An 18980-nucleotide genomic window follows, 5' to 3' on the forward strand; every position below is an offset into this window, starting at 1 on the left:
TCCTCTACCCCACCACAGTTAAACCACATAACATAGCATTTCATAAGGATAAGATGGTGACACACTTGCTAGGAGCTCAGCACTGGGTTAGGTCCTCTGCACGCCTCCTGCGATTCTCATGCCACCGTGCCAGGAAGGCTCCCAGCTGGAGTAACTGGCTGGGAGTGGAACCCAGGAAGGACGAACTCCAGGTTCTTTCTACTACCTAACAATGGCCCCAACGATACCACACAACCTTTCAGCTACATACAAAACTGCCTTTCCTGCTTGCCTCCAGAATGAAGCTACTGACTAGAGGTGAGGGGTAACATATGTGGGACCCTCTCCATGACATTAGTGGTTAGGACACGGGTACTCTTGGTGAGGTTCCTCAGGAAGTATCCCGCCTGCACTCAGCACCAAGAACAGTTGGTTCCACTTCTACCTATGGCAATGAGATTCAGATCACCAACAAGGTTACCCTTGGGGACCAGCAGTTACAGCTAAGGACAGCCCTCAGCCAGTCGTGAGGTTGGGTGTGCAGAGTGGCCTCATTCCCGGCGCCACCATTTGCCTTCCCCATCTTTTCCCTCTATGGCCACTGTGTCATAGTCATCTCTATAGGCCACCTACAATTATCTCTAGAACACAGCAAGAAACAAAGAAATAGTACCTTGAATTTTCCATACCATCTCATACGCTTTTTCTGATGAGATTCTCCCTGCCCTTGTAGAGTAGCACCTCCTCCCGAGAATCAAAAGCAAGGCTGTCCAGCCCTAAGGATAACCATTTATGTACAAATGTCCTTTCAAATTATACCTGGAATATCCATACTTGAAAGCAATGCTGGCCTTTTACCCCACTCTACTTCTCCAATCTCATCACAATGAAAAGAATGTGCACAGAAAAGGCTTGAGGATAGACAGAACCCCAACAATTGACCACAAATCCAGGGGGATATGCCAACCTACCTTGGTCAAATCCATTCCAAGTTTGAGTTGTGAAATGAGATGAAGAATTATACTACGCTGATCCTCCATGACGCCCAATTCCGTCTCTTCCTTATCTTCATTGTCACTTTTTTCATCTTCGGACAAAACCAATTCAGAGCCTGAGTTTGGCTAAAATGAAATAATCAATAAAAATCAACAGCTGGTCCAACAGAAGTTAGAAATAAAGTGTATGAATTCATATGCTTTGCAATGACAGAAGAAACCCAATCCTGTCCTGGGCAGAGCTCCTCTGTGACCCAGTCCTGTTGGCCATGGGGCAGATGAGTCCCCTGGGGGTCGGCCCTGTGCCTTGGACACTGCATATCCCCTTTCATCTCTCCAGTCTTCCCCGATTAGTGAGCCTAAGGGACTTCCCCTGACAAAATAGGTCCCTGTTCTTTAAGAAACTAACTATAGTATATGGGTATGAGTTCCCTTCATTTTGCCTATTAGCAAGTAGGAGTTTACCACAAAGTTAAACTCCTGTTAACTTGCACGACCCAGGCCACTTCATATCTAATATAAATTTTTCTGTTTATAAGTAAAAGTTGGATTATCCAGGGAGTAACTAAAATTATTTATGGAAAAATGTGCTCAAAGACCATTTCTTTCCAAATCAATTAGGATCACTCTACCAGGTGTAAGAAAAGGCTGAGAATTGGCATTAATTTAGGGAGGAAGACACCAAATGAAAATGTAAGGCAAAACTCCTGAAACTTTATAATACTACTGGGATTCACGCTGGCCAACAGACCCTGCTTTCTTCGATGCAAGTTTATTAATTCAATCACTCGATTCCGTTTTTTCACATTACATAGAAAACAGGCAACTTACTAAACTGGGCAAGGGGATTACTGCACATAAAATTTTCCAATATCCAAGTGTTAAGAACTCTGGCTACAAGGTAAACTTGCCCTCAGCATTCTATTGAAAGAAGTCTCCACATTCCACACTCCACATTTACCTATGTTCTTATGATGCTTGCTTATATATAAGCAAAAGCACTCTGCACAGAACATTATACATTTCTTTCCAATTATCAATAACAGGTCAGACATAATATACAGAAATTCAGAAGCTCAAAGGTATTAAATATGAAAGGATACAGACTTGTCCAAATGTTCATGCAAAAAACGAACAATTTACTAACCTCATGAGACAGAATTATTTTATATCTACAGGCACTTCTAACATACAAAGGTTATTTTAGTGGTCAAGGTGTTTAAAACTGTCTGGCCTTACATACCCACACTGACCATTCCTTTCCAACATTCCAAAGAGAGGTAATAATGGTGTTCCTTCCCTCCTGGGGTAGGCATTTTTAAAACTTCAACGTAAATAGACATTTTCCATAGACATACTCCTAAGGTGCTCTCAATCAGCTCTAAATAATCCCAATTCTAAGAGATGGTTGGGAAGGTCTCAGTGAAGCCCACAGGATATTCCCCCAGCCAAAAGCTAAGTTTTCTTTCATTATGTGCCCAGTTCTCTAGCCACCTCATAATAGGTATTATCTGACATCATTGGCAAGTTGCTTTGCTAGATTATGCTGAAATAATTGAGGAATCCTTACCTGTGCTAACCCTGAGAAGAGAAGCCAGAGGGAAGTCTCTGAGCTGTGAGTTACCCTGATTCTACACTCGAAGTTAGGGGTAGAAGGACACAGGAACCCAGCACTTACAGCCAGTGGCCCTGGGGGTCTCCTCCAGCTCCACCTCATGACACCCCGTGCTGCTGCATGACTGCTGCTGCTGCCAAGGCCACCACTGCTATGAGCCTGAATGGCTAACGCTGAGATTAGCAGGGCCTCCCTTCCACCAGCCTGTCCTCCTGGCTCTCCTCCCTTTTGCCTCTTCTGGATCTCAGGTCAGTTTCAAAGTGGGTGGCTGTCTCAGCTCCCCGTGAGCTTCCATTTCCAGTCTATGCTACGGAAGTCAGAGAGCTGAGACATAAATCCCTCCCAATGGCAAAGGTGCTATAGCTGCAACTTCCTCTACAGTGACCTGGTGGGCAGTAATCTGTATTAGCAGAATTTCTCTCATCCCAGCACCAGCTGGGGGAAGAGAGGGCAGTGCCTGGGCATTCTACTTTGGGAAGAAAAAGGACAATCAAAAACAAGTGAAATCCAACCACCACGGTGTACCCAACAGGTGGAGTGGGCTGCAAAGTCCTTAAACATCTCAACAGGAAAGGTAGCTCCATTTTGCAGGCAATTATTTTCTGCTTGAAATTAGCTGTTCTCACAAAGAATGGACTGCATACTAAATCAATTGCTCCACTGAGGCTGCCATAAACTTCATGAAGCAAAGAATGACTCATTCTTCTAAAGCTGTGATTTCCTATTTGCTCACAAGCCAGTGCAGGGGAAATCCTCATCTTTCCCACTCACTGGTACACTCAGTGTGATGTGTTTACAGACCTTCAGGGACCACACCTCCTCCTGCTGTCTGCCTTACTCGAAAATTCAATCCAGCTTGTCCCTGACTTCCAGTAGCCAGAAAGTCTTTCACAAGATCCAGTCGCATGATACTAAGTACACACATAAATGTGAACACAGACCCCTCCAGCCTTTCCCATTGTAAATCAATAGCACGTCCTCTGTGTCTGACGATTCCTCTCAAAGTCACTGGCTCCAGCAGAGGAAATTAAGGCTGGCGCAGGTGCCCCAGAAGCTGAGTCATCCGGGGTGACTGGTGGCCCTGGAGTCCCGCCCAGGGAAGGACGGCCATGGGAGCCTGGCACACTGCCCTTTGGTGGCACAAATCCTGAGCAAGCCACGCCCCAACCTTAAACAAGGACCTAGGACTGTTTTCTCTCCCACAGCCTCTGAGAACTTGCCCTTTTTTCTCCCAATGTGATTTGTAAAAAATTCCCTTACCCAGCCTCAAGTAAATAATCAGAGTTAAGCTGGTTTCATACACCACGTTGACAGTAAACACCTTAGAGGACACACTTTCAATCCACCACACTGCAGCTCAGTCCATCTGCACAAAGAGAAGACCCCCCAGTCCCCATTGTGGTCCAACTTGGGGGTACATGGATGGAAAGGTAGGAGTCATCAACAGTTCAACTCTGTCTGAAATAGGTCCGTGGCAATGTAAATGCCAATCTACTGGCATCCACAAAGCACCCACATAGGCATCCACCGCAAGGAATGGAGGATTTGAAGAGACAGGTCTTGATGGAGTTTTAAAGACACAAAACCTCCTTCCCTTTTAGGGTCAAGGGTTTGTTGATTCCACTACTCTGATGTAGAATTCAAAGAGATTGATAATTGTCACCCTCTCTAAGTGCTGGTTTCCATAATCAGGTCCCCATGCTTATCCACATCCATACCCCTCCTTCTCTGACAAAGTCCTGCTTGTCTCCAGGGAGACCCTGCACGCCTCCCCTCTCTGAATCTCTGCAAATTTTCACGTATAAAACAATAACAACTGTCTCAAGGTCATCAAAAATGGCAGAACAGTGTTCCCCCATCTCTGAAAAATATGAACGTGGGAAATGGTTTCATAATGCTGAGAGAATTTATAAGACTTAAGCAGAAGAATCTTCAGATCCCCCATCCCCCAGAGATTTTTGCAAATGAGCCAGCCCAGTCACAAAAATGTATGTAAACTTGAAGATAAAATGGAATTAAAATATGTTTTAAAGAGCAGCAGGCTTTGAAAAAATAAGGATTTTAATAAAAACAGAAATTATGACTCAATATTTCTACCACACAAGCACCTCAGGGCATATGGTGCTACAAAAATCAAGCAACTGTGCCTATTAGCAAATGGGGAGAATGATAAGTGAAAATTCGATGGGCAGGAAAAAGCTTCACGGGCAGGCTGGGGTTTAGGGACATTCCCTGGTGACCCACAGTGACCTGTGCCCAGAGCAAGGGTTCTTGGCCTGGGCCCCAGGGACAGCCCTTAAAATATCCACCCCCATCCTTGAAATTTTATGTAAAAACTGTAAGTCTGGGCATTTTTTGAAGAGGGGTCCATAGCTCCCCCTGGATACTTAGAAGGGTCTCTGCCCCTTCACTGACCTCTGGCCTCTCGAGGACCAAAGGCTAAGACCATGTGAGAGATGGGCTCTGGGCTGGGAATGGTCCGATCCAAGACGGTCACAGCATCTACAGATGTTACTCTGCCCTTAACCGCAGGCCTCTGCTTCTTACTTATTAGGAGAAGCAGGTACATGGGGCTATGGCCACCGAGGCCAAAGCCAGGAGGCACACCTGTGATGTGTGTTAGGTTTGTGTGGTCCAACAGTCTTCTCAATGGGGGACACCAATGTGGGAGAAACATTTAGCTTTGCTTTCATCTCTTAAACAAAAATCTTAATTCTTCAATACAAATGCAAATTTCATGCACGACTGAAATGCCAATCTTTTTATTCAATACATATACGTAATATAACTACAGTTTGGGTCCGTGCCAGGAAAAACCATGAAATCAACATTTGTCTGCAGAGTCCACTCATTTCCCTGTCACAGGCTTCATTCACTCCACCCGTGTCCCCAAAGGTACTCTCTTTCCTGGCACTCCACTCCTGCTTTCCCCTCCTCAGACGGAGGACTCCTACCCCACCCCCATCCTTCCTGCTTTAGTGACCTGTCTTCTCTCTCAACCTAGACCTGGCCTTCAGATAGAGGGGGTCAACACAAGCAGTTTGATCTACTAGCATCTCCTTTATTTGTACACGGCCTTATAACCTAATATCTTAATTCAGAGGACTGAATCCTTACTGGTCAGATTTGAGACATCATGGCAGAAGCCTGCATGGTTCCATTACCTAACCATTCAAGGTGCATTTTGCCTTTGGACAGGGAGCTTTTCTGTGTCAAACCAGGAATCACAGACATGCAGGGGTAAGAGGGTCTACTCTAACAAGGACTAAGATGGATTCCTAAAGCCATCTCATGCCCAAGTAAATAAGTATCCAATAAACAGACAATATCTACAACAGAAAAACATCACCCACTGAGCTCAAGTGACCTGCAACTTTCCTGAAAACCTATATGGCAAGGACAGACAATAAAGCCAGCTAGAGAATGAACATCAAATTCTCTTTTAGCAGCAAGCATATTGCAGTTCAATCATTTTTAAAGCCTGGCAACTTTCCCTACACACTGTTAACTTGGCAAGGAGGCACTGGGGTGAACTGAGCCATACCAAAAAACCTTGGCACTGAGTGACAAGACCAAACACATCTAGATAGTATCTTTATGGGGAAATCTAGCCACGTCAAAAAAAAATTTGGTAGTCTGAGGGTCACAGAAATGCAGGCAGTAGGTGGGAAGACCCAAAGCACCATGCTCAGATATCCTCAGAAAAGAGAACTGTCACGTACGCAGCAGCATGGCAAAGAAGTAACCAGGGAATGGAATGACATCCCCTTATAGACAAATTATTTCTCAATTCCATAACTACACAGAACAGGCAATAACATGCAACAACGGCCACGGGGGCAAGTGTACTTACGTTTGCTAGGGGAAAAGAGTCAACAGAAGCTGGCTTGTCGGGAAATAAGGGGTTCTAGAAAAATAAAGAGTGTGGAGTCGAGACACAGAAGCTACGGACTGGAGTAGGCACGTAGAAGACAAAGCGGATAAATCAAAGAAACACAGTGAGTTGCAGAAGAGAAACCAAGGGGTCTCAGTGTCTATGAGGAGCAAGTGCCCAAGGACCAATTCCTGAATCCATTTTTCAGGTCTTTTTTTAGCTAAAAAAATTTAATTTTTTATTAAATTAGAGACAGGGTCTGGCTATGTTGCCGAAGTTGGTCTCAAACTCCTGGCCCTCAAGTGATCCTCCCATCTTGGCCTCCCAAAGTGCTGGGATCACAGGCATGAACCACCGCACCTGACCTTCAGTTCTAACAATAATAGTGTTACTGCTGCAGTACAGAATCCATAAAACCAAGGATTTTTATCTCTAGTCATTTTCTCATTCCAATATGTACAACATATTTAACCGAATTATCACCATCATTACATAATCCTCACAGTATGCAATCAGTGACATTTCATATCTTAAGAAACCCCATCTAACAGGCAAAGGTCATGAAAACTGGCATAGCCACAACTGAAGATCCAGGCCGACTCCGTATATATGTCAGTAACATCAGCATAGCCCAGGGTATACAAAGATGGCCAGCAATTCAGGAAATTTCATTGGCCTTCTTGTCCCCATTTCCAGTAAGAAACTCATATCACATGACTACCAAGGGCAAGGCATTCACTACTACATGCTTGGAAAAAGTGTCTCCCCTGAGGACACAGAGATGGAAAGTTTTGTCATATGAATGCAAAATGGTTGATCCTGATGAACCTACTGTCCTTCCCACATACTGCACAGGTGAGATTTCTCCTCCAGAAGCGTCTTTTTGGTGGCTGTGTCTAATTCTCCAAAAGTAGGCCATCTTCGCTGGGTAGAGGGTATCTCAGCTGAACGGGTGGATGTTCCACTCTGGTCAGAAGTCATGCCGAAGACAGAAGCTGTGGACACATGTCTTCAGCTGGTGTCTGGTGTAGTTGGTGCCCCTTGGCCCTGCCGCAGGGCCGCTGTTGAAGGCTCCTGCACATATACTATCCTCTACATGGAGCCACTTCCAAAGCCAGGCAACCAACTGTGCCTCAAAGGCCACCAGCGAATTTAGGGGACCTTATCTTGCCATTTGGAGGTAGATTCAAGAACGAGGCCACTGCGAGGGGAACCCGATGGAGAAGCTGGATCTTATCCTTGACAGGTACAAGTACGCGCATGTCCACACAGCAAGCTGGTCCCAGCTGCCTTTTGGAGATGCTGAGTTTGTCGTCACTGACATCACAATCCTCCTGCTGCCTCCCAGGGGATGAGCTGGCTGGCTGGCTCTAACCACACATACACACACATTTACCACACTTGGCTCTTATAGACTGGAAGGACAGATGCTCTTCCTGAGCAAAGGGGCCGACCTGCAGAAAGGTTAGTTTTAAATAAAACACACCCTGGAAGGCAGAAGGAAGTCACTTCTTGGGAAGGGAGAGAGTGGGGGCATTTGTCATCAGCCAAGATAACAGGGAACAATTCCATCGAGAGGATTCAACAGGCATTCCTTTAAAAACATTCGAGGGAAGCATTCACAGGAAATAGCAGCATGTCTTCGTCTCATTTCTACGTTTCTGATTCGAAACCAGAGTCTAGCTATTTTTCAACGAAAGGAAAAAACAGAAATCAAGAAATAGCAAAGAAAACCTAAAGAAAGCACAAAAAAGAAAAGGGAAGAAGCAGCGGCAAATGAAGGGGTAGGCAACCATTTTGCAGCTGAGCTTTTGGAGTGTGCCGGCGTGAATCCCGAATGCCAGCGTGCAGAATCCCAGAGGCTGCAAATCAAGCTTAGCATCAGCCTGCTGCCTGGAAAAGCAGGGAAAGGGCAGGGCCCCAACAAGACAGAGAGGGCCTGCTAAGTGCCAAACACTGTGTCAGGCGCTTTACAGCATCTCAATGAGCAAAACGCTAGCACTTTAAAACCAAATCCAGCGCTGAATTACTAACACGGCCAAGAGCTCTGAAAGACACCCTGAAAGCAAAGCCGTTTATGATCGTGGGACCAAGGTCTCCATGGTCCCTATTCTGATGTTGCACAAGCAGCACAGATCACAGGAAGCTCATGAGTATTTGGGATACAAGTCATAGTGAGAATAAGGAAGAGGCCACGAAATCAGAGACTACCACAGCTTTAGGAGACAGTGATGCATAAAAGAAAAGCGTGGAGATCCGGCTGCAGATAGTCCTGGTGATAAATCCTAAAGACGCTATGCCCCACCTGTAAGGCTCAGTCTCCCTGTCTCTAAAATGGACATGGTACCACCTCTCACATCTGAGAGGCCTGCTCTAGGTCTCAACAAGGCAAAGCGTACAAAGCAATGAACACTGTAGTGGCTGGCACACAAGAAGTGCTTGGTAAACAGCCATGCTCTGATGAGGCCTGTGACGTTTGCACTGGGCACACAATGGTATGTTGACTTGAGGTTGCTGCTAAAGCTCCTGCATCCTCCTACTTGTGCTGCTCCCTTCTCCCCCACAGCTTCCCTCTCAAAGCTGAATGGATGCCACCCAAGCTCCTCTGCTAGGCCTTCCCCACTGAGGATTTTGGGGCTGCAGGGCCCTGACCACAAGGCAAACATCCCTTCCCTAGTCTGGAGCTACACTAGGAAAGGATTCAGAGAACTTTGAAATATGTCTCAATCAAGGTCACATGCAAATGTGTGAACTAAGCAAGACAAACACGAAGCAGCAAGTGCAGTGAATTAGAGATAGTATCCCAGCAACCGGCCCCAGAGGACCAGCTGTGGTTTGGAGGTGACAGGAGCAGTAGCCATCCACACCTGTTATCCGAACCTACCATCCACAGCTACTCAAGTTCTCTAGGCCTAGGAAAGGTAGGGAAGAAACTCCTTCAAGACCCCATTCTAGCCTTCCTGGAGCTCTGACAAGAGAGAACGCAATGGGTTTAGACATAAAGGCATAAGGGTAAGTTTAATGGTAAGCAGGCACTGGGTCTGAAAGGGTTACTATCACCTTAGCCACCTTCAACGACCACAAGTAACAAAGCACCACATTAGATACTGAAGCTAGAAATTTGCTTAAGATATGGTCTCAGCGTTCAACGGGCTGGTGTTCTGGCTGAGAAGGAGTACATGGATCTTTCTTTCTCCTAGCCCTGGAGACTAGTAAGTTTCAGACTGTAAGTTTCAACTCAACATTTGAGACTTAGTTCAGCCACGTTTCACAGAGGTGGAGACTTAATCCTAGCATCTGTCCCTAGGTGCTTCGGACATGCCCATTCTGGCACTTAGCAAAGTGGATTTATGCAAGTGCATACCTACTTTCCAACTGGACCAGAAATGTCAGCCCTCTTTTGGCAAAGGAATTGATTATTTGGGGCTGGCTACTCAGGGCCATGGGTGGAGGTGGACGTAGAGGCCATCTACAAATCTGGGGAGAAAGAAAGCTGTGATCAACTAGTAATATCAGCCAGAGGCTCAGGAGGGGAACGCAGTGGCCACATGGTTGTCAGCTTACCTTAATTGGAACTCTTTGATGGAGGAATCCTAGCTAATTGAGGGCTTCATTTCTAGAATTCCACCACAAAGGACGGTTTACAACAGATGTACAGTAAGTTCTTAAAAGGAATGAATTTATAAAACCAAAAAGAAAGTGTGGGAAACTTGAGTGTGCAAGGACAAAAATCTAAATGTAAAAGGACAGCCAGTCACAGAAGTGTTGTGATTCCACTTCTATGAGACATCCAAGACAGGCAACATAGATTAGTGGTTGTAGGGGCTGTGAGGACGGGTGGAATGGGGGTGACAGCTAAAGGGTCCAGGGTTTTTGAGGTGATGAAAACATTCTAAAATTGACTGGTGATGGTGACATATACCTGTAAATATACTAAAATCCACCAAATGGTTGGTACAATTTAAATGGATAAATTGTATGGCATGTGTATTATATCTCAATAATATCATCAAAAATAGAAAAATAAATGAAAGGATATATGATACAAAATCAAATAGCAAAGGCCAGGAGGAAGGGCGTGGCCAGGGTGATCAGAGGGGCTCACACAGAGAAGGCAGACTCTGGGCTGGGTGTCACCAAAGAGGAGCGCTTCAAGCAGCCAAGAGAAAGAGGGGACAGTCCAACAGCAGAAATGATGCCAGTCAGGGATGAAGAGAACCTTCCTGCAGGGAAGTGCAGCTGACGCCAAGCACAGGGCTTTGGCCTTATAATAGGACTCATTCCCTTGGAAAGCCCATCTGATCCAACAGCTTTCAATAATTTCTAAATGTTTATTTCCTAAGTGTGTATCTCAAGTTCAGCCTTCTCCCCTGAACTCTAGCTTCGTGCACCCACTGGCCTATTCAACATCTCCCCTCTTAGCTATCCGAGGTGGGCAGGATAGCAGACCCCTGAGCTGCCCACGTCCTAATTCCCAGAACCTGTGTATACGGCACTTTAAGTGACAAGGGGGCTTTACACACGTGATTACGTTAAGGACCTTGAGATGAGGAGATTAACCTGGATTGCCGAGGTGGTCTCGATGTAAAAACATGAATCCCTAAACTTACAGAATCTTTCCAGGCTGTGGTCAGAAAGAGGAATATAGATGCAACGTTCCTGGCTCTGAAGATGAAGAAAGGGGCCACAAGCCAAGGAATGTGGGCAGCCTCTAGAAACCGGAAAAGCCAAGGAAACAAATTCTTTCCTAGGGCCTCCAGAAAGAAATGCAGCCCTGCCAACACCTTGATTTTAGCCCACTGAGACCTGCGTCTGAATTCTTACGTGGAACTGTAAGATGATAAATTAGTGTTGTTTTAAATCAGTAAGTCGATGATCATTTGTTACAGCAGTGAAAACATATCACCTAATGGCCATCTCAGACTTATTGTGTCTAAAACAGACCTTTCAATTCATACCTCCAAAATATGATCCTCCTCATCTCAGTAAAAACAGCTTTGTTTTTCTAACCACTTGGCCAAAAGCCTTGGCACCACTCTTGACTTTAATTTCTTGCATATGCACTGCTCCACATCACATCCACCAGCAACTTCTGCAAATTATATCTAGAATCTCATTGTTTCTCACAACTTCAGCCACCCTGGCAAAGCCACCATCACCTCTCTCTCCTAATTACTGCAACAGCTTCCCAATCAGTCTCCTGCCCCTCCTCCCAGTCTACATCTCCTCACAGTAGCTGGAAGGTATCTTAAACATAAAGTTGATCACATAACTCCCAAGCTGAAAGCCCTCCCCTCTTGACTCAGACTAAATGTCAAAGTCCTGACTGCAGTCCACGAGGCCCTACACGATGTTGTCCCACGACTCCTCTACTCTTCGCTTGATCACACTCCCCTCCTTGTTCACCCTACTCACCCCTCCCAGCCACCTTCTGTTCTTGGAATACGTGAAGAAGAGGCCTACTTCAGGGCCTTTGCACCTGCTCTTATTGGTCTTCTTCATCCACTTCCCCCTCACTTCACTGAGATCTTTTTAAATTTTATTTTACTTATTTTTTATTTTGAGACAGAGTCTCACTCTGCTGCCCAGGCTGGAGTGCAGTGGTGCAATCTCAGCTCACTGCAACCCTCCCCTCCTGGGCTTAAGTGATTCTCCTGCCTCAGCCCCCCAAGCAACTGGAATTACAGGTGCATACCACCATGCCAGGCTAATTTTTGTATTTTTAGTAGAGAAGGGGTTTAACCATGTTGCCCAAGCTGGTCTTGAACTCCTGATCCACCCGTCTCAGCCTCCCAAAGTGCTGAGATTACAGGCATGAGCCACCACACCCAGCCTCACTCAAATCTTAACTCCAATGTCCCCTGACCACAGCAGCCTTTGACCATCTGGGCCAGCACCACTCCCTCTCCTCCCTCTCCACGGTTTGCTCCTTCGTCAGCTCTGCTTTTCCCTGCAGCACTGATCACTCTCAACTGTATTATATGTGTACTTATCATCTCTTCCCCCTTGCAGAAAGTCAGCTCACAGGAAGCAGGACCAAAATGAATGTTTTGCTAGCTGCTGTGACTTTATCAACAAAATACTATCTGACATTGACTTATTTGCTGCATAAGTAAAGGAAATAAACAGCTGGCTTTCCCCTATGGAAATGAGGAACTGCTGAAGATTCTGAGGAGGCTGGGTAATAGAACTCAGGCCCTAGGAAACGAATGGTTAAGCAAACAACGATATGATTGCACGCAGGGGGGACGGGCACTGAGAGCAGTTTTGGAAGACTCCTGCCACAGTTCAGCGTGAGGGAGACCGACACACACTGGGGGGTGGTAGTGAAATGTTTGACGTCCTTCCTTCTCCTCTACTGGGTAAATACACACGTAAGGCTCTGTGTTAGGCGCGGAGGAGGATTACAATCAGTGTAGGACATGGCCTGGGTCACCCCGGACCCTGCAGCCTTGCTGGGCAGACAGTAGTTGGGTTTTGAGTTCCTGTATGTGGAAGATCAAATGGTGAGTTATTGCGGGGGTGCAGTAATCAGAGGGGAGGCAGGGAGCTGGCAGCAGGCAGGTAAGGAAGAGAGAGAGAAAGCACAAGAGGCAGCGGGGTGGAGTGAGAGGCAAAATGGACCAGTCAAAACTGTCTGCAGATCCAATTATTCTACTAAACACGACGGGCAATAGAAAACAGCTAAGACGACACACATGGGCAGGCAGCAGGCAGCATTCAGCTGGGAGAAGGGCTGTTCTCATGTCTGCTCCCCCCCTTTCAGCCCTGCATGCACTCGACAAAGGAGCCCAGCAGCTGCATCCTGCCCTTCCCGTTCTGCGCACCATCCTAGTCACCCAGGCTTCAGACCTGCAAGTTCCCGGACCCCTCCCATCCAGAGACCCACCTGGCCCACCATCCCTTCCTTTCCTCATCTTTGCTGCTACCACACCCTAGGCTTTGGTCACATAAATGTAGAGCCCTGCCAGCCTCCCAGCTCATCCTTCCGCTCCAGACTCCTTCTCTTACACTGTCTTGTACTACACCACCAGAGCGTTCTTCCCCAGACACCCACTGCTCTGTTCAGAAGTCTTCAGTCAGGCACACGTTCTCAGGATCTCCTGAGGGATGTGTCAGAAAAAAAAAAAAAAAGGTCTTCAATTGCTTCCCACTGCCTAGAGGAAAGCGTCTACTCAGCCAGTACTTTGGGCTTCCTCAATCTGACCCATACTTCCCCTCCCCTCCTAAACTTCCTCTAGCCTAGACTGAGGACGGTATACTCACTTCTCACCCTACTCTCTAGACTTGCCCTGTCTACTCCAGTAGGTGCTAGTCACACTTAGCTACTTAAAATAATTAAAATTAAACACAATTTAAAATTCTGCTCCTTGATCAGACTAGCGGCTACCATATTGGACAGCATAGAAAGAAAACACTTTCCTCACTGCAGCAAGTTTGATTGGAGAGTGGTGCTCTAACTTTTGATGGCCTCCCAATCCGTTTCTACTCCTTCCGCCAATTGTGATTTACCCGTACGAACAGCACTGGCGCCATGACGCTGGCGCTAACAATCTGGGCAGGAGCAATCCCTCCCTCCTCTAAATCCCACGTTGAAGTTTACTGGGATCACTCGAATGTTACCGCCATGCCTATCTTTCCTTAACTTCTTGGTAATATAAAGTTCAGTGGGAGGAGATTATTTCCAAAATCTAAAATTCCTGATGAAACACCAAAGGACAGTTTTACAAACACCTCCACTTCAAAAGCAAACTGATGAAGGAATAATGTAGTTGGGGTAGCCAATAGTAATAAAATGATTCTGTGACTAAAAACGGAAAGGAATTCTACTACCTATGACTTGCTTCTATCATAAGCACGGCTACATGCCGAGACTAGAATTCTGGCTTTCTAGATCCACAGTTTAAATTATTATTGATTTATGCTTTGTGCTGGGTGATGGATGTCTTCTGATCTGCGGATGGTAAATGGCTTTATTCAGAAAGAAACACAAGACTCAAGTCGATGGTACCACGTCAGTGATTCTTTCAGAACTGTACACTTGATGCCACTAATTGCTAGACTGTCTTGCTTTTCCCATAAATTATGCAGTTATGGGCCTGAACTCTACGGCAGGGACAGAAGCATGGAAAGCATTGCGGGAATGCAGAGTGGCAGCAGGGAAAGGCTCTAAATTAGGTCTACTGTGGTCCCTGGACCTGCAGCAGCAGAATCACTGTGAATTGGATAGAAACGCAAGTCTAGGGCCCCCCTCCAGACCTATAGACACAGAAACTCTGGGGGCAAGGCAGAGATCAGTGTTTGTTGGTTTGGGGTTTGTTTGTTTATTCTTTTAAATGAAATACAATTATAACTTATAATTGGTACAATATACAAATCTTATTGTACCGTTCCATGAATTTTGACAAATGTATCACTTTATATCCAACTTAATATTTTTCTGTTTTACCATTTTTAAGTGTACAGCTCAGGAGTATTAACTATAATAACGTTATTGTACACCAGATCTCTAGGACTTTTTCATCCGGTAAAGCAAACTCTATACCCAGTGAACAGCAACTCCCTGCTCCCCGAGGCCCTGCAGCAGATTTTGGTGCCCCCTAGCATTTGAGAGGGTCTGCTCTAATGATCCCCGGCCACCGGCGCTGCGAGAAACAGCAGAGGAAAGTAGCAGGTGTGACAGGGGCCTGGCTCCCGGCGGGGAGCAGCACAGGCAGTGTGCTACCAGCCCCTCTGATTCTCCAAACCCAGTCCCAGGTGGCCAGTGAGGAGATGGCTCTGGGCTAGATGCTAGGGGAAACGAAACACAGACATATGGACAACTTTTCTCATAAACTTGTGTAGGCACAAGTTTAAGAAAACTGTATTCCTCAACATTAGACAAGGTTCCAGAAATTTCATTCGATGACCCCCAAACAGATTCGGAAAGCTATCAACTTTGATTGGATAAGGGTGATTGTATTTTCATCAGTGGCCACACCAGGCAGTCATTCAACTCCAGCTTTGAATTTTATCTGTCCATTTTAATCATTTATGCTTCTCACCTGGAAATTCCCATCTAATACCCTCCAGTGGAAATTTCCGAAGTGTATGATAACACAAAGGAAATAACCAGGAGCATCGCAAACCACAGAACAGTTTTGATTTACAAGTCATTAGAAGTAAGAGGCATTTACTGTTCTTTGCAGGCCAAAAGGGACTGCATCATGAATAATGGAAAAAGCAAAATGCATTAAGAACTCTTCTGATAATGTTATAATGTTCTCTCCAGGCCACGTGGAAGGCACATTTATTGAGGACTTTCCCTGTGCCAGGCACATATCAATACATACAGGGTAGCAGTCTTTAAGGGACAAAAACTAGCAAGTCCACCCCGTTTTGCTTCAATAGGTAATTTCTGGATCATTATCTTCCGACTCTCAAACCAGTGATTTGGTACCACAAGCAGATCAAGAGCTAGGAATATGAGAAACAGCCCAAAGCTCAGGTTTTATTCTTTTCATTTTTCTTAAAGACAACTCTAGTATACGCCTATTCTGTCCTGATTTCTGGAAATATTACCAAACTAAGAAGAAAGCATCTAGCAGAAAACAGGCTCTAGCATTTCATAGAAGAAAAGAAATAAACCAAGAGCAAAACTACCACAGCCCTTAATTCCACAATGAGGAGGCACCAATAATGCCCCATTATAAATCTACAATCTCTACATCCCACTCAATATCTTTTGGTCCAAACAGCAAGCATTTTCTATTCTCTTTAATTTGCATTATGTGTGTCCACTTTTCTAGCCACAGTGACATAGGATATTAAAAGGTTTCCCTGTACTTTTACTCAGATGTGAAATGATATTCAGGATGTAAGAGGGTAATTGCAGCAATTCATATTTTTTCGTATTATTCCACTGCCATAAAATCCAAACGAGGCTCACTACGTCCTCTACTTTAAAAACTGTCACATTATCATGCTCTGCTTTGTCCTACTCTCAAATGCTTCATTCACTGAAAACTTCCAGGGGAAATTTGTGAGACAGCTGTAATCATCCTGGGGGAACACAAACCGTATGTAGTAGCACTATTAATAATCAGAACAGTGGGATTCTTATATTCAGCACAAAAAGAAGGTGAATTTTAAGACATAACTGTGCTCAGGTAGGACCTACGATTCTTTAAATACTACATATTCTAGTTTTTGTTCGCATCACTCTGTCGCACAGAATTTCCATTTCTTTTTTTTCTTTCTTTCTTTTCTTTTTCTTCGTCTCACTCTGTTGCCCAGGCTGGAGTGTGGCATGATCTCGGCTCACTGCAACCTCTGCCTCCCAGGTTCAAGCAAATTCTCCTGCCTCAGTCTCCCGAGTAGCTGGGACTACAGGTACGTGACACCACACCTGGCTAATTTTTTGTATTTTTAGTAGAGACGGGGTTTCACAGTGTTAGCCAGGATGGTCTCAATCTCCTGACCTCGTGATCTGCCTGCCTTGGCCTCCCAAGGTGCTGGGATTACAGGTATGAGCCACCATACCTGGCCCCAGAATTTCCATTTCTGTAGCATAAAATAACTCCATGATGACTTTCCAAGCTAGGTTTTCTGTCACTTTAGAGAATTTGTCAATTTAGAGATTTTGACAGAATTCTCTACTCCTGAACACATCTTCATCCCGTTGTCATGAAACAGGATCATGAAACTCATCTTTCATGTGAGTTTCAAAAGTTTCAAAATAACAGAGTATGTGACACTTTATTGGAAATTGATATTTAACTGAATATTTTATCATGCTATACTTAATCCAATGTCTTCGAATTTCTTTTAAAAAGTTTTCATGTCATTAAGTGTTTCATTTTTAAGGAATAAATATATTGTTTTTTTTAACTTGACAAGTATCCTGCATAAAACTGCATTAAAAACCAGTAACATCAGACCCTGGATGGGGATGGAAGGTCCAGATCAGAACCTCCATGGAATGCATCTCTACATATTTTCACTTTGTTTTCAAGCAAGGACCTAGACCAGCAAGAAAGTGAGGGTAGAAAAACCACCTCTCCACATGGTGCAGTTCTCTTAATAAGAGGACTGCTAGAGTCTTGCTAGATGATGTTTCCAGGAAGGATAAATGTATATATATATCAGTTAGTGTACATTCCCATAGCTGCTGTTCATCCCTACAAAACAGCCCACACGCAGAATCACCTGCTGGCTCATTCCAGTGGGTGTTCCTAGACAGCAGCACATAAAATCCTGGAGCTGAATTTTAAACTAATGCTAAATTATAAAAGGATGTAAGGGGAATTTGACTCTCAAAACACTTCAAGCTAAGGGATCTTCATGAGAAAAAATTTTACAGTGGGGACATAATCATGATTGTTGTTACTGCTTCTTACCTCGAAAAATGCACTCAAAAGGTGGAAAAATACTTGCTCCACATTATTAAAAATTCACTGGCTTGGTATATTAAAAGAAGTCTTAGAAAACATTAATTAGGAAGTCCAATAACCCAACTGAAAAATATACAAAGACTATGAACAAGATGTTAAAGACAAAGGAAATACGAATGGCTAATAAATGTGAAAATATGCTTAACTTCATTCAAAATTATAAAGAGGGAAATTAAAAACAAGATACCATTTATCTTAAAAATAAACTGGAAATAAAATAAGAGCTTGACATTCATTCCTTAACGGTGAGAGACAGGATAATAGCAACCCTCACACAATGCTGAGAAAGTATACATTTGGCTTAATCTTGGAGGGGAACGTGGTAATACTTATCAAACCTTAAATTCCCACATTTGTTAACTGAATTTCAGTTAAATTCCACTGCTGGAAAGTTTCCCAATATAAGATATATTTCTGTAAGTATACACAATACGTGTAGAGGACAATTTATAATAATGAAAAACTGGACAACGTAAATGTCACTCCTAGGGTCTAGTTAAATAAATTACTAGTTAAGTAAAATATAGCACATAACTCCATAGATGTATTCATAGACTGGAATGGATCTGTAGCTGTTCAAAAGAATGCAAACAATCTCTACATACTGACATGTGAAGATACGTAAGATATACTGTCAAATTGAAAAGCCACAGAACATTATTCATACTGTGATTCCACTGGTATAAAAAAAGTTAAAGAATAAACAAATATATATATATATATATGTTTGCTGTACAAATTTCCCATAAGAGACACACAGTAGCTCCTTCTAAGGAGGTGGCATCAAAAGGAAATACGGGGTTTTTACTTCTGACTTCCTATAGGTTTCTACTGTATTTTAATGCAATAATTATGCTGTTTTACAATAATTTTAAAAATCATCCTCCTACTACTGCCAAAGCATGAATTGTAGAAACTGTAAAAAATGAGACATCATGGTTTCATGTCCGACTGAATTCTGAGGCTCTTGGGAGGTACAGGGAGGAAGGGAGTGGCGGCAAAGGCAGGGGTAGCCTGGGAAAAGCAAGTTTGAAAAGGCTTCACTGTGTACAAAAAGCAAAGCCAGCCACTTATTTTCCAATAAT

At 44.3% G+C, this 18980-nt stretch overlaps 1 protein-coding gene across 1 annotated transcript in view; it reads right to left on the reverse strand.

The window, feature by feature from the left end:
• Nucleotides 1-18980, reverse strand: part of OSBPL10 (oxysterol binding protein-like 10) — a 324826-nt gene that overhangs the window by 39147 nt on the left and 266699 nt on the right. Inside the window, exon 7 of the mRNA XM_011961538.1 lies at nt 951-1100. Within this exon, the coding sequence (XP_011816928.1) occupies nt 951-1100 (150 nt within the window). The remainder of the gene's footprint in view (nt 1-950; nt 1101-18980) is intronic.

Source organism: Colobus angolensis, unplaced genomic scaffold (assembly GCF_000951035.1).
Source record: "Colobus angolensis palliatus isolate OR3802 unplaced genomic scaffold, Cang.pa_1.0 Scaffold56, whole genome shotgun sequence".
Taxonomy (NCBI): Eukaryota; Metazoa; Chordata; class Mammalia; order Primates; family Cercopithecidae; genus Colobus; species Colobus angolensis.